This window comes from Panthera pardus, unplaced genomic scaffold (genome assembly GCF_024362965.1).
Source record: "Panthera pardus isolate Hobbes unplaced genomic scaffold, ASM2436296v1 HiC_scaffold_7, whole genome shotgun sequence".
In the NCBI taxonomy this organism is placed as follows: Eukaryota; Metazoa; Chordata; class Mammalia; order Carnivora; family Felidae; genus Panthera; species Panthera pardus.
The window spans coordinates 706,179-722,823 of record NW_026527002.1 but is presented as its reverse complement, the minus strand read 5'-3'; the positions used below and the strand labels follow the sequence as shown (position 1 = coordinate 722,823).

At 40.2% G+C, this 16,645-nt stretch overlaps 1 protein-coding gene and 1 pseudogene across 3 annotated transcripts in view; one reads left to right on the top strand and one right to left on the bottom strand.

Moving 5' to 3' along the window:
* PRKDC (protein kinase, DNA-activated, catalytic subunit) overlaps positions 1–16,645 on the top strand; it is a 216,309-nt gene that overhangs the window by 180,742 nt on the left and 18,922 nt on the right. For all 3 annotated transcript variants that reach the window (XM_019428882.2, XM_019428881.2, XM_019428883.2), the window contains 6 exons: positions 1,062–1,252; positions 2,036–2,216; positions 3,023–3,183; positions 10,203–10,414; positions 14,167–14,254; positions 14,354–14,497. In XM_019428882.2, the coding sequence (XP_019284427.2) occupies positions 1,062–1,252; positions 2,036–2,216; positions 3,023–3,183; positions 10,203–10,414; positions 14,167–14,254; positions 14,354–14,497 (977 nt within the window). The remainder of the gene's footprint in view (positions 1–1,061; positions 1,253–2,035; positions 2,217–3,022; positions 3,184–10,202; positions 10,415–14,166; positions 14,255–14,353; positions 14,498–16,645) is intronic.
* On the bottom strand, positions 5,466–6,810 carry LOC109254764 (alcohol dehydrogenase class-3-like; annotated as a pseudogene).

Here is a 16,645-nt window from a genome sequence, read left to right as displayed (position 1 = left end):
TAACATAGCCTTTAAGGCTGAGGGGAGAAAACCTTTTTCTTTGAGAGTTTTGGATCCGCTCCACCTGCTCTGCTGCCCTGTGTCCAAGGGTACATGGCACTGTTATTGACAGTGTTTACAATCCTATTCCCAAATCTGACTCTTCAATAGGACAGGGTATTATATCAGATATCAGTTTCAGTCAAAATGCAAATAGGGGAAACAGGACTTCCATTTGATCAGGGTTAGAACATCACCCTTATGATTGCTTAAATATTTTTAGGGTTTTTTGGTGGGGGGAATAGGGGAGAGGAGGAGGAGTTTGCTGATCCTGAGAAAACATTAGTGCTCATAATAATGACCCAGTTCTAGTGTCCTAGTATGGCGGTGGTTTGTAACAGTCTTGTGAAATAACAGGGCCAGTAATTTTGATTATGTATCTGAGGGAAATCTGGCAGAGAATTTTCATGGACAGATGAACATGGCAGTGTAGTTGACGGGACTTGCTAGGTGACGGCCCTTTCTCTTTTGCTTGCATCCCTTCTCACACCTGTGCAAGCTGCAGGCTTGACCAGGGCTAATAAGTTCCTTTCCTAGAACCACACAGTAAGACATAGAACTAGACCTTTGAATGTAGTAGCATCTGTGGTGTTATCAGCTATAGGCCACATTATCAACTTAAAAATGTACTCTGGGCTATTAAGATACATGCACAAATCACATTAAAAAGAGCCATTTTCTTTATAAGAGAATTTGGTGCCAGTTCTGCATGATTAGAGAATTTGGTGCTTTGACAAAATGCAGAACGATGGTACTTGAATAAAAGTTTATTCAGCGTTTTAATTGCTTAGCTTCTGTAGGCGTTGATACAGCCACTGCTAACAAAGAACATTTTTCATTAATGTGAATTCAAGAAATTCCCTAACCAATGTTTGAAGTCAGTTTCTTATCCTTTCAAGATTTATTTTACTTTTTTAATAGAAAACAACTTTTGTACGCTATGAATATCTTTTTTTTTTTAATTTATGGCATTCATTTATTTCTGAGAAAATCATGTGTGTTGTATGTTTTTAATCCAACAGGTGAGAGCATATCAAGTTACTTAAGCAAAAATGTTCTGGCTTTCCATGACCAGAACATTCTCTTGGGTACAACTTACAGAATCATAGCTGATGCTCTCAGCAGGGAACCAACCTGCCTTGCTGAAATCGAGGAAAGCAAGGCTAGAAGAATCTTGGACCTTTCTGGATCCGGTTCAGAGAATACAGACAAGGTAATGAACACAAGAAGAGTGAGCTTGTTATGTTTGTGTGTTGTGTGTCTATAATGTGCAGCCTTCTAGCTACATGAAAGAAATAATGAAGAATGATGATTGCTTTGTGTTTGGAAATATATTTGACAGTTATGCACAGCCAAGTTTCTTATGTGGAAAACTGACACACTCCATGTGTTTCCTGTTTATTTGAACAATACAGACTGTTTTAGTATTAAAAATCAGAAATTTGTGTCAGATTGAATGGAACAGTTCTTCCATGGATTTTTTTAATGAAATTTCACCACCAGCCGCCATTCAGACATCCCACTAGCTTGTGGGGCAAACCAGGCTTTTCTGCCCTTTTTTATGTAGTGTCTGCTTTGCTTAGCTTTTTTAAAATGAATTTTTATTTTCCATAGTTAGCAGCTTCTCATCTCACTGTGCCCATCTCACTTCAGTTGTTAGCCTTGCCTTCTTCCTCCACAGTGTTAGCAATATCTGTGCAGGGTGGCGAGGTTAAAGCACCATCTTCTGTCTCTTCTTCGGACAGGCTATATGACCCCCAGTGACCTTTGGTGCCAGTTCTGCATGATTAGTGGACCATCTGATTTTTAGAAGTACTGAGGATCGTACTGGAATCACTTACTGTTTCACAATCAGGGCAGACAAACTCCCTTTTCCATTTAACCAGCTTTCTGTGATCACAAGTAATCTTTCTGTATCATCACAAGTAGAAAGTAGGATTCTTCAAGAAAACTTCAGCCGTACTCACAGGTTTTCTGAGACCTCTGTGAATTCTAGGTGATTGCAGGTCTATACCAGAGAGCATTCCATCACCTTTCTGAGGCCGTACGGACAGCTGAAGAGGAGGCCCAGCCTTCCATCAAGGGCCAGGGGCCTATAGCCAGCATGACAGAGGCTTACATGACACTGGTGGATTTCTGTGACCAGCAGCTTCGCAAGGAGGAGGAGAGTGCCTCAGGTGAATCACAGAAGGAAAAGCCATTTAGTTTGTCACACTGTGTTAACCAGTCTTAAGACTTTTGTGGATATTTTAGGTTTCCAGTTTGCTTGTTTGTTTTTAAGTGACAGTTATTCTGAGAAAAGTCTTGCCCTTTATTTCATGTTGATTTATTTTTGAGAGAGTGCGCGCGCGCGCACACACACACACACACACACACACACACACACACACACATGAGTGGGGGAGGGGCAGAGAAAGAGGGGGACAGAGGATCTGAAGTGGGTTCTGCGCTGACAGCAGAGAGCCTGACGTGGGGCTCAAACCCACAGGCCTTGAGATCATGACCTGAACCAAGGTCGAACGTTAAACTGAGCCACCCAGGTGCCCCAAGGTCTTGTCTTTTTAAGAGGCAGTGACATCTTCAGACAACACAGAGTCTAGCTATCATTTTTCTTTCCGTTTGTTTAGTTTATACTTTCTACATTTTGCTTGTTGCTTTGGTCATATTGGCTACGTGGCCTGCCTCTTGCTCCTGAAATAAATTCAGTGACCAGAAGCTGCCCTGTTTTCCCACCCAGCCCAGGAAGCAAACTGCACTTCATGCAGAATGCATGATCTAACAGAAGAGTCAGGTTCAAGATGGACGCTTTCACATATGGCCCAAAACTACGTCTGGTGTTGGTTGATCTAAATACGTGTGAAAAAGAGAACAGTGACATAATACAAAATATAAACTAAAAAGGGAAATATAGTCATTTGTTAAATTTTACAGTTTATATAAGTGGATATATTGACCATTTTTTCTTCTCTCCTGTCCTTGGTAGTTATTGAGTCTGTAGAACTGCAGATGTATCCAGCCCTTGTGGTGGACAAAATGTTGAAAGCTTTAAAATTGCATTCCAGTGAAGCCAGGCTGAAGTTTCCCAGACTGCTGCAGATTATAGAGCTATATCCTGAGGAGACCCTGAGCCTAATGACAAAAGAGGTTAGTATTTGAATTCTGGTGAAGACAACTTTAGAGTACGTGAAGACATGTTTCTGTTTATATTTAAACACGTTAGTATGTGTGGTGCACAAGTTACACTTTTTCCTAGCCAGACTGAATCTTACTACATTCCAAAAACATAGAACTTAAAGTTGTATACAGCTATATAAAAGAGTGTTCACATTTACCAGTTTTCCTTTGTGGGTGTTGATAAGAACACTGTGTCTGAACAAGGACCCCAGGAAGAGGAGGAGTTATGTTTGGGACAGAGGCAGGAACTTTCTGGAGCACAATTTGCTGCCCATAACGAGTAAGCTGTAGTCTGGAACATCTGTTGGTGCCTTATGCTCAGTTTATTATTTCTCTCAGGGAGAGGGAGTACATTTCAGCTGGCTTCCCACCCCCGTGACCGTAGTGCCTTCTGGCAGCACCGTGTTCACAGGATTCTGAGTCCTCTGAGCATGCGGCGAACAACCAGGTGCGCGGGCACTCCCCCACACGGTCTGCTCACCATTCGTGTGTCCCATGAAGGCCTCCCCCACAGGTCTGCATCAGCCTGCTGCCTTCCTGTCATAGGGGCCATCTGAAAGACTCCTCAGTGACTTTTCTAGATGTTTAACTAGAAAATAGGGCCAGGCTTTGAGTTAATAATATGATAGTTTAAAAAGGGTAGCATAGTACTCTATTAGCTTTACATCGTGTATTTTTAAACAATGCTGGTATCTGAGCTGTGGAGACTCCGTGCCTGGCAGGGCTTTATACTACACCCTCTGACCCTCTTCTGGTTGTGGAAGAGTAGGGATTTTTCCAAAAGATCCTAAAAAGGAGATGAAAGTAACTTCAGAAATGTAGTGTATATATATGTGTATGTGTTTTCCTTAAAGACAAATGAAGAAATCATTAAATAAGTTATGATTTTAGTTTTTCCAAAATAATATTTTATTTACATATGATAAAAATATCATTTCAAATTTGTGAGGAAATAAATGGAATGTTCAGTCAATGTTGTTATGGCACCAGGGATGAGGAGCTAACCGTTATTGAGCACTCCCTGTGGCTATACGGACTGATGCCTTTTATCCCCACACACTTTGCTCTTTCCTCATTTAATAGTTGAAAGGAGGAAGCTTGCCAAGTTCACTCTTACACCAACATTCCAAGTGCATCAGATTTTATCTTAAAACTAGCACAGTAAAAAGCATGGGGCGGGGGCAGGGGCGGTGGGGAACATGAGCAAATTTAAAAATGGCCTTGGAGTGAAGCTATACAAAAACCAGAAGCTATAAAGGAAAATATTCAACACTTCTATCCAGGGGAACAAACAAAAAAAGAGCTGATGTCTGCCTCTATAAAATAAATAGACAGTAGAAAATTGTCAGAGGAAACACATGTATGATTAAATATGTAAGGAAAATAAACAGACTGTGTACCCTCACTAATAATGAAATGTGAAAATTAAAATTAGGTATTTTTCACCTCTCAAATTGACAATAAATTTAAAAAACTGATTGTCTCCAGAATTGGAAAAGATTTTGGAAACTAGTCAATCTAATCCATTTTTTTTAATTGAAGTTTAAGTTGACATAACAATGTGATATTAGTGTTAGGCATACAGTATAATGATTCAATAATTCTGTGCATTATTCAGTGCTTATCACGATAAGTGTAATTCCCGTATGTCACTATACAGTGTTATTACAGTATTATTGACTGTATTCCCTATGCTATACTTTACTATCCCATGACATACTCATTTATTTCACATATGAAGAAATTACTTTTATTATGTTAGAATATTCCTTAATGAGCTAGCAATTATTCATGTAAAAGAGAGTTCAGAAAATAAATTCATGACTATATTAGCTTTGTCCTTGATTAGAGATTTATGAATTATATACAACATAGTGGTCCCCAGAGTAGGTTACTCTAGAAGTAGGAGTAGAGAAGGTCTAAGAGACTAAACTTGGAAGAGCTTCTCCCTGCTTGTCTTGCTGTTCCAGCTGGACCAGCAGACTTAGGTGCAAGGATGGATGTATTTTTCTCTGTTGAATTTAAAGCTTTACAACAGTTTGGGGTGCCTGGGTGGCTCAGTCAGTTAAGCATCCGACTTCGGCTCAGGTCGTGATCTCACGGTTCGAGAGTTCGAGCCCTGGGTCAGTCTCTGTGCTGACAGCTCAGAGCCTGGAGCCTGCCCCAGATTCTGTGTCTCCCTTTCTCTCTGCCCCTCCCCCGCTATGCTCTGTCTCTCTCTCAAAAGTAAGTAAACATTAAAAAAATAAATATTAAAGCTTTACAATAGTTTGAATGCTCTTTTCTGCATCTATCGGTTCAAAGGCTTTGTTAATTTGGTCAAACGACAAATTGTGAGTCACAAATTCATCAACTTTTACCTTTTTGGACATATATTCACACCAACTTTGGGGCACTTTCCACACCCTTCCATCTTCCAAAGGCAGTGCCTTTCCACGTGCAGCCTCTTACCAGCTGAAATGGGTGAGTGGCGAGTTCTTCACCCGAAGCAGCTACTCCAACTGCTACGCCGATGCCCCAACCTGTGTGGCACGCCTCCAGTGCTGCTCTTGTGACTTCCGGGTTACCAGTACACCTGAAGGCATAGTTCACTCCTCTGCCAGTCATTTCAGTGAACACTTCTTGGATGGGTTTCCCGAAGTCCTGGGGGTCTTGACTCCTTGGCCCTTGTGAATCCCACGATAACCGCCGATCCAACTCCTCCTAGGCCAAGATGGCACTGTTCATAGCAGCACTATAACCAGTTGAAATGCCACAACTCAGAAGGCAGACGTCATCCAGAGTTGTCGAAGGGTCCATTTTAGTAACAGAGATACCAGCCACAACTGTATTTTCAGAAAACTTGCTGGTTCCCATGTAATGTAAAGTTGTCTTTTCCTTTGCAAGTAAATCGGCTAGTAGCACCTGGCATTAATCCTTTTCCTTGAGTAACTCTTGTCTTCTGGCAAAGGTTTGTTTTAGGGTTTAGACAAAATTTGCATTCTCCACACTGTGCGATGTCAGTGGGATGACAGTATCATCGGCCTTCAGCTTCATCACTCCTTTGCCAACACTTTCCACGATTGCAGCACGTTCGTGTCCCAAGATCCCTGGAAAACTCCCCTAAGGATCAGCCCCACTCGTAGGCATTGGTGTGGCCAACTGCAGTGGTGATAATCTTAATTTGAACTTCATGAGCCTTTGGGGGGTGACACCTCTACGTCTGCTATAGACAGAGGCTTTTCTGCCTCCCAGGCAGCTGCAGTCTTGCACTTGATAACCTGGTTCACCACGTCCTCGGACTCGGGTCAGTGAGGGGCAGGCATCCAGAGTGGGCCGCACGGGGCTGGGGATCTCATTTTATAACTGGAAATTTGTACCTCTTAATCTCCTTCGACTGTTTTGCTCATCCTGCCACACCTCTCCCCTTTGGCAACCACTAGTTCTCTGTATTTATGAGTCTGTTTCTGTTTTTTGTTTGTTCATTTATGTTGTTTTTTAGATTCCACGTATAAGTAAAAATCATGTAAGTAAAATCTTTGTCTGGCTTACTTCACTTAGCTTTATACCCACTGGGTTCATCTTTGTTGTTGCAAATGGTGAGAATTCATTCTTCATGGCTGAGTGATAACCCATTAAATGCATATATCACATCTCCATTATCCATTCATCTATCAGGGGACACTTGGGTTGCTTCTGTATTTTAGCTATTGTAAATAATGCTGCAGTAAACATGAGGGTGCAGATATCGTTTTGAATTAGTGTTTTGTTTTCTTTGAGTTAATATCCTACAAGTAGAACTACTGGATTGTGTGGTATTTCTAATTTTAACTTTTTGAGGACCTCCGTACTGTTTTCCATAGTGGAAATTTACATTCCCACCAAATTTACATAGCGGAATTTACATTCCCACCAACATGCAGGAGGGTTCCCTTTTTTCTACATCCTCGCCAACACTTGTTTCTTGTTTTTTTGATACTAGCTATTCTGACTAGCTAGTGAGGTGAGATTTCATTGTGGTTTTGATTTCCGTTTCCCTGATGATTAGTGATGTTGAACATCTTTTCATGTGTCTGTTGATCATCTGTATGTTTTCTTTGGAAAAATATCTATTCAGCTCTCCTGCCCATTTTTAAAGATGTATTTATTTAAATTCAAGTTAGTTCACATACAGTTGTAGTGGTTTCAGGGGAATAACCCAGTGATTCATGACTTAAATATAATACCCAGTGTTCATCCCAACAAATGCCGTCCTTAATGCCCATTGCCCATTTACCCTATCCCCTCACCCACCACCCCTCCAGCAACCCTCAGTTTGTTGTCTGTATTTAGTTTCTTATGGTTTGCCTCCCACTTTGTTTTTATCTGTTTTTTACTTCCCTTCCCATATTCTCATGTTTTGTTTTTTTTTAATTCCACATGAGTGAAATCCTATGATATTTGTTTCTCCAACATATTTCGCTCAGCATAATACACTCTAGTTCCATCCACATTGTTGCAAATGGCAAGATCTCATCGCCATTTTGATCCCAAGTAATATTCCATTTTATACATATACCACATCTTTATCCATTCATCAGTCAGTGAACATTTGGGCTTTTTCCATAATTTGTCCATTGTTGATAGTGCTGCTATAAACATTGGGGTGCATGTGCCCCTTTGAATCAGCATTTTTGTATCCTTTGGAAAAATACCTAGTAGTGCAATTGCTGAGTCATAGTGTAGTTCTATTTTTAATTTTTTGAGGAATCTCGATATTGTTTTCCCGCGTGGCTGCACCAGTTTGCATTCCCACCAGTAGTGCAAAACAGTTCCCCTTTCTCTACATCCTGCCAAAATCTGTTGTTTCCTGAGTTGTCAATTTTAGCCATTCTGACAGGAGTGGGGTGGAATCTCATTGTGGTTTTGATTTGTATTTCTCTGGTGATGAGTATTGTTGAGCATCTTTTTATGTGTCTGTTAGCCATTTGGGTGTCTTCTTTGGCTAAGTGTCTATTCATGCTTTTTGCCCATTTCTGCACTGGATTGTTTTTTTTGGCGGGGGGGGGGGGGGGGGGTTGAGTTTGATAAGTTGTTTGTAGATTTTGGGATACTAATCCCTTTATCTAATATGTCATTTGCAAATATCTTCTCCCATTTCTTGCCTTTTATTTTTGTTGATTGTTTCCTTTGTTTTGCAAAAGCTTTTTATCTTGATGAGGTCCCAATAGTTCATTTTTGCTTTTGTTTCCCTTGCTGCTGGAGATGTGTCTAGTAAGAAGTTGCTGTAGCTGAAGTCAAAAAGGTTGCTGCCTGTGTTCTCCCCTAGGATTTTGATGGTTTCCTGTCTCACATTTAGGTCTTTCATCCATTTTGAATTTATTTTTGTGAATGGTGTAAGAAGGTGGTCCAGGTTCATTCTTCTGCATGTCACTGCCCAGTTTTCAGCACTGTTTGCTGAAGAGACTGCCTTTTTTCCATTGGAGATTCTTTCCTGCTTTGTCTAAGATTAGTTGGTCATTCGTTTGTGGGCCATTTCTGCATTCTCTGTTCTGTTCCATTGATCTATGTGTCTGTTTTTGTGCTACTACCATATTGTCTTGATGATTAAAACTTTGCAGTACAGCTTAAAGTCTGGAATTGTAATGCCTCCCACTCTGCTTTTCTTCTTCAACATTACTTGGGCTATTAAGGGTCTTTTCTGGCTCCATACAAATTTTAGAGTTGTTTGTTCTAGCTCTGTGAAAAATGCTGGTGTTACTTTGATAGGGATTGCACTGAATATATAGATTGCTTTGGGTAGTATAGACATTTTAACAATATTTCTTCTTCCAATCTATGAGCATGGAATGCTGTTCCATTTCTTTGTGTCTTCTTCAGTTTTTTTCATAAGCTTTCTATAGTTTTCAGCATACAGCTCTTTTACCTCTTTGGTTAGGTTTATTCCTAGGTATCTTACAGTTTTTTGGTGCAATTGTAAATGGGATCAATTCTTTCTGCTGCTTCATTATTGGTGTGTAGAAATGCAACCGATTTCTATACATTGATTTTTATATCCTGTGATTTGCTGAATCATGGATGAGTTCTAGTAGTTTTTTGGTGGAGTCTTTCGGGTTTTCCACATAGAGTATCATGTCATCTGCAAAGAATGAAAGTTTGACTTCTTTGTCAAGAATGAAAGTTTGTCTTTGTGTGCTTTGTCTGCTTTGTATGTCTCCTTTGTATGTCTCCTTTGTATGTCTGCTTTGTATGTCTTTGTCTTTGACATTCTTTGTCAAAGAATGAAAGTTTGCCAATTTGTATGCTTTTTTATTTCTTTTTGTTGTCCGATTGCTGAGGCTGGGACATCCAGGACTATGTTGAACAACAGTGGTGAGAGTGGACATCCCTGTCGTGTTTCTGACCTTAGGGGGAGAGTCTCGGTTTTCTGAGCTGTGCTGCCCATTTTTTAATCAGATTATTTGGGTTTTTGGTATTGAGTTAGGAGTTTTCATTACACTTTTAAAAATGAAAATTTGAAAAATCTTTTTGGAGGGAAATCTAGCAACGTTTTTTACAATTATTAATGTTCACACAGTAGTTTTACCTGTAGGAATTTATCCAGTGGGCACACATAGCACAAGTGATAAACGTGTAGGGATTTCCATTATAGCATTATCTATAATAGAAAAACTTGGAAAATAACGTAAAAATTGATTATATAGCAGTAGTTAAGCAAAATGGAATACTATATAGCTGTTAAAAGGAATGGGGTGAATCTCTGTCAGACAGTATATGGAGTCTGATTCCATTCAAGTAAAGAAAGAATATGGGTGCACTTGCAGGCAAAACATCCTAAACAGTGGAATGGTTGCCTCACTGGAATAAGAACTGAGAGGACTGAGGGAGAGAAGATGTTTTGTTTTAGACTTATGCCTGTTTTTATACTTCTGTATATAGATATATTTTTTTTTATATGAACACATAATACTTTTATAATAAAACTGTTAAATATTTTATTCATCATTAAGTTACACTTCTCTGTGTTTTAGATGTCTTCCATTCCTTGCTGGCAGTTCATTGGCTGGATCAGCCATATGGTGGCCTTACTGGACAAAGAGGAAGCTGTTGCTGTCCAGCACACTGTGGAGGAAATTGCTGATAACTATCCACAGGCGATTATCTACCCATTTATAATAAGTAGTGAAAGCTATTCCTTCAAAGATACTTCTGCTGGTCATAAGAATAAGGAGTTTGTGGCAAGGTGGGTTGGTTAAATATGATAGGTTATTTTAAAAAGTGTATGGTAAAAGCAAACACGTGGGGGCCTCCTAGCTGGCTCAGTCAGTGGAGCATGTGACTCTTGATCTTGGGTGTGCAGCTTATGTAAAAAAAAAAAAAAAAAAAAAAAAAAAAATACACACGGAAGCTTATGTTTGTCTTCAAATTAATTAGAGCCATCCTTGGAGAATAGAAAATCTTAGACATCTATTTGTTGAATGTACCTACTCCTGGTATGTTGTTACAGAATTTCTTTCCTTTTTCTGGTTTTTTAAATTTTTTTTTCAATATTTATTTATTTTTGAGAGACAGAGACAGAGCATGAATGGGGAGGGGCAAAGAGAGAGGGAGACACAGAATCCGAAGCAGGCTCCAGGCTCTGAGCTGTGAACACAGAGCCCGATGAGGGGCTCGAACCCACAAACTGTGGGATCATGACCTGAGCCGAAGTCAGACACTTAACCGACTGAGCCACCCAGGCGCCCCAAGTTTTATTTATTTCTTTTGAGAGACAGCGTGCTTGAGTCAGGGGTAGAGGTGGTGGGGTGGCAGAGAGAGGGAGAGAGAGAATCTCAAGCAGGCTCCACGTTGTCAAAGTAGAACCCAGTGTGGGGTTAAACTCATGAACCCATGGGATCATGACCTGACCCAAAATCAAGAGAAGCTTAACCAACTGAGCCACTCAGGTGTCCCTCTTTCCTTTTTTAATTTTTAAGTGCACTCTATGCCCAGCGTGGGGCTCAAATTTACAATGCACAGTCGTATGCTCTACTGACTGAGTCAGCCAGGTGCCCCCAAATTCCTTTCTTTTAATGTTTATTTATTTTTGAGAGAGAGGGAGACAGAGCGTCAGTGGGGTAGGACAGAGAGAGTGGGAGACACAGAATCTGAAGCAGGCTTCAGGCTCTGAGCTGTCTGCACTGAGCCTGACACAGGGCTTGAACCCATGAACTGTGAGATCATGACCTGAGCCAAAGTCGGACACCTAACCAACTGAGCCACCCAGGTGCCCCTTTCCTTTTTTAAAATAAATTTCATCTTTGGGTTACCTTAGCTGGCTCAGTCAGTTAAGCATCCGACTCTTGATTTCAGCTCGGGTCTGATCTCACGTTTCATGAGTTCAAGCCCTGCATTGGGCTCTGCAACAATAATTCAGAGCCTGTTTGGGACTCTGTCTCTCTCTCTCTCTCTACCCCTCCTGTGCATGTACATACACTGTCTCTCAAAATAAATAAACTTAAAAAAATAAAATATGCTTCATCTTAGAATTTTATTCATGAGACATTCTGTCCTTATAATAGTAATAGTTGACAGTAATTTGTTGGTTGAGACTGGATGAGATACTTTTTGAAATCAGTTACTGAAATTATTCTTTAATTCGAAGATTCAGTAGACTGCCTGAAGTGTCGTCCTTTTCATTTTTCCATTTGAGTTGTAAGTGGAGACTGTTGATATAACTAGCAATAGTGTATTACTCTTACAGGAAAACTTGGAAAAGGAATGGTGTTCTAGTTGACATTCTCTGTTACGAGCTTTTTTTTTTTGTCATGACCTCATTTGTTTCATTATTTAGAGTGTTTCTGAGAAGACGAGTAAGATACAGCTTTTGTCATGATTTGTGGATGGGTTGGCTGTGCATATCCCATTTGCCATTGCTGGTGCCCTGCCTACCACCCCCCTGCCTGTCTCTCAGCACAGTCTACTGCAACATGATTCATTTTTTTTTGAAAGAAAGAAAAGAGAAAGGTTTGAAAGTGTGTTGAGAATGTGGCCTTTTCGGGGCGCCTGGGTGGCTCAGTCGGTTAAGCGGCCGACTTCAGCTCAGGTCATGATCTCGCGGTCCGTGAGTTCGAGCCCTGCGTCGGGCTCTGGGCTGATGGCTCAGAGCCTGGAGCCTGCTTCCGATTCTGTGTCTCCCTTTCTCTCTGCCCCTCCCCCGTTCATGCTCTGTCTCTCCCTGTCTCAAAAATAAATAAAACGTTAAAAAAAAATTTTTTTTTTTTAAAAAGAATGTGGCCTTTTCTTTTATAACTTCAGAAACTATATGTATCAAATTATGTGCATCAAAATGTCAGCATCATTGGCAAGGATATTTGCTTTTACCTTATCTAAGAACCTCACTTCTTGGCACAAAAACAGACACTCAGATCAATGGGACAGAATGGAGAACCCAGAAATGGACCCACAAACGTATGGCCAACTAATCTTTGACAAAGCAGGAAAGAATATCCAATGGAATAAAGACAGTCTCTTCAGCAAGTGGTGCTGGGAAAACTGGACAGCGACATGCAGAAGAATGAACCTGGACCACTTTCTCACACCAGACACAAAAGTAAACTCAAAATGGATGAAACACATCAATGTAAGACAGGAAGCCATCAAAATCCTCAAGGAGAAAGCAGGCTAAAACCTCTTTGATCTTGGCCGCAGCAACATCTTACTCAACACATCTCCAGAGGCAAGGGAAACAAAAGCAAAAATGAAATACTGGGACCTCGTCAACAAAAAAAGCTTCTGCTCAGTGAAGGAAACAATCAGCAAAACTAAAAGGCAGCCGACAGAATGGGAGAAGATATTTGCGAATGACGTACCAGATAAAGGGTTAGTATCCAAAATCTATAAAGAACTTTTCAGACTCAACACTCAAAAAACAAATAATCCAGTGCAGAAATGGGCAAAAGACGTGAATAGACACTTCTCCAAAGAAAACATCCAGATGGCCAACTGACACATGAAAAAATGTTCAACATCACTCATCATCAGGGAAATACACATCAAAACCGCAATGAGATACCACCTCACCTGTCAGAATGGCTAACATGAACAACTCAGGCAACAACAGATGCTGGCAAGGAAGATGCGGAGAAAGAGGATCTCTTTTCCTTTGTTGGTGGGAATGCAAATTGGTGCAGCCAACTCTGGAAAACAGTATGTTGGTTCCTCAAAAAATTAAAAATAGAACTACCCTATGACCCAGCAATTGCACTACTATATATTTATCCAAGGGATACAGGTGTGCTGTTTCGAAGGGGCAGGTGCACCCCCATGTTTATAGAAGCTCTGTCAACAATAGCCAAAGCATGGAAAGAGCCCAGATGTCCATCGATGGATGAATGGATAAAGAAGATGTGGTGTATATATACAATGGAGTATTACTCGGCAATCAAAATGAATGAAATCTTGCCATTTGCAACTACATGGATGGAATTAGTGGGTATTATGCTAAGCGAAATTACTCAGCAAAAGACATATCACATGACTTCACTCACATGAGGACTTTAAGATGCAAAACAGATGAACATAAGGCAAGGGAAGCAAAACTAATATAAAAACAGGGAGGGGGACAAAACATAAGAGACTCTTAAATATGGAGAACAAACAGAGGGTTACTGGAGGGGTTGTGGGAGGGTGGATGGGCTAAATGGGTAAGGGGCATTAAGAAATCTACTCCTGAAATCATTGTTGGCACTATATGCTAACTAATTTGGATGTAAATTTAAAAAAAGAAAAAGAACCTCACTTCTTGGTAGAATACATACTTTGTTCTTCATCTAATATTGAACAGAATTTTAAAATTGCTCCTTCCCTAGACTATTAGTTGTGTGTGTGTGTGTGTGTGTGTGTGTGTATGTGTATAGTTTTGTATATAAATATAAGTAATTGTCATATACAAAAACCATAGGCTTTGATCTTTGGAAGATGTTTGATTACCTAAACTTGGTAATTGTTTTATAGGATTAAAATTAAGTTGGATCAAGGAGGAGTGATTCAAGATTTTATTAGTGCCCTAGAGCAGCTCTCTAATCCTGAAATGCTCTTTAAGGTAATGTAATAGCTTCCAGTTCATAAAACATAGAATTTGGATAAAATCTACTTGTAGTCAACTTGATTTTTCCCTTTTTTTTTTTTTTTTTCTGCACAGGACTGGACTGATGATATCAAGGTTGAACTAGCAAAAACCCCTGTTAATAAAAAACACATTGAAAAGATGTATGAAAGAATGTATGCAGCTTTGGGAGACCCAAAGGTTCCAGGCCTTGGAGCTTTCAGAAAGAGGTTCATTCAGGTATGGGTAGTCTGCTTTTATGATAATGGAACCATTGTGAAGATTAGTTTGTACATTTGCTGGCTTGTTAATAATTCTGGTTTTAAAATGTCTGTTGAGTTTGTAACCTTTTCTTTAGATCTGATACTTTCTGTGAGATAGTGATACATGTATTTATGTCAGATGGTGGCAGGTGAGGCAATAGAAAAACCATGGAGTTTTTATTGCATTATTTTCTTCATGCTCAGATTTTTAGATTTGAAGGTTGTGTGTAGTTTAGTAATTATAATTTTCATAATGATATGTATGTTGGATCAAGAAAATATTTGCATTTTATAGTTGATAACCATTTTGAGCACTTAATATCTGTCCAAGGCATACTCCTGAGTGCTACAGGACATACAAAGAGAAGACAGACCCCGTTCCTGAATTCAAAGGGATTGGCTGACAAATAGAGTATATAAAGAACTGTGGCTTGAGGACAAGTGTGGATACATGAGAGCTGTTTCTAAAGTTGCCCTTCAGTTCAGGAAAAGCTCCTGGGAGCCAGTGGAGATCAAAATGAAACTTGAAATGTCCAGATTTCATACTGCCAGGCCTTGTGCTTGTTGTTCCCTCTAAGCGGGTTTACCTTCTCTCCCTTGTCCATCTGGAGAACTCACTCTCGAGACTTGACGTACGCATCATTTCTTCTGTAGAGCCTTCCCTGAACCTCCTTCCCGGACGAGAATTAGATACTCCTTCTCTCTTGTGTAACACACCTTATGTACGCCTTTGTTAGCATTAATCACACTGATTTTTGTTGTAACTTTGGTCAAATTACTTTTGTTTAGTAAACTTTAAGAGCATGTGGAGAAGTCCTGGGACTCATACTGCCAGAGTTCTCAGTTTCAGTCTCTAGTGCAAAGGAGAATCTTTTTATTTATTTATTTATTTATTTTTTTTTTTTTTTTTTTTTTTTTTTAAGGACTTTTTTTTAAAGTTTATTTTGAGAGGGAGAGACAGCATTAGTGGGTAAGGGACAGAGAGAGAGAGAGAGAATATCATAAGCAGGCTCCGCACTGTCGGCATATAGCCCAATGAGGGACTCGAACCCATGAAACTGCAAGATCACGACCTGAGCTGAAACCAAGAGCCAGATGTTTAACCAACTGAGGCACCCCTAGTGTTTTTTTAAGTAACTGCTTTATTAAGATATAATTCACACACCCTATAATCCATCTATTTAAAGTGTATAATACTGAAGGGGCGCCTGGGTGGTTCGGTCGGTTAAGCATCTGACTTCAACTCCGGTCATGATCTTATGGTTTGTGAGTTCGAGCCCCCCATCAGGCTCCACACTGACGTTGTGGAGATTGCCTGAGATTCTCTCTTTCTCCCTCTCTCTCTCTGCCCCTCCCCAACTCTCATGCACGCTCTGTCTCTCAAAATAAATAAACTTTAAAAAGCAAAAGGGTACAATACTGTAGTTTTGCTATACTCAGAATTGTGTAAATATCACCACATTTTTGAACATTTTCATCACCCCAAAAAGAAAGCCCATACCTGTTAGCAGGTGCTCCCAATCCCCCACCCCCACCCGCTGCTTCCACTCCCAGGCAACCACCGAAGTGCCTTCTGTTTCTGTGGACTGCCTCTTTTGGACACTTTGTATAAATGGAATCTTACAGTATGTGACTGGCTTCCTTCACTCAGCATAATGTTTTCAGAGTTCATCCGTGCTACAGCATGTGTCAGGACTTCATTCCTTTTTATTGCTGTATGCTATTGCACTGTTAGGGCCTGCCACATTTTCTTTATCCTTTTGTCAGCTGATGCACATTTGGAGTATTTCCACGTCTTAGCTGTTATAAATACTGCTGCTGTGAGTATCTGTGTATGGGTTCTTCTGGGGAGATCCTCAGGAGTGGGAAACCATATTTAATTCTTTCTTTAATTTATGCCTCCTCATTTAGACTTGGGGACAGGGATTTTTCTTTCCGCCTACTAAATACTGCCTGACGTGAAACTGGCATCTTGAATTAGGTGAATAATTGATATAGTTTTGGTAAGTAGAGATAGATTTTGGGGGGTACTTCCTACTTAGGGTAGTTTTAGTTAATGGTGTGAATGTGGGAACGTACAGGACTGTCTGTTGCCTGAATGTGCCCAGGGATGTATCCTGAAAGT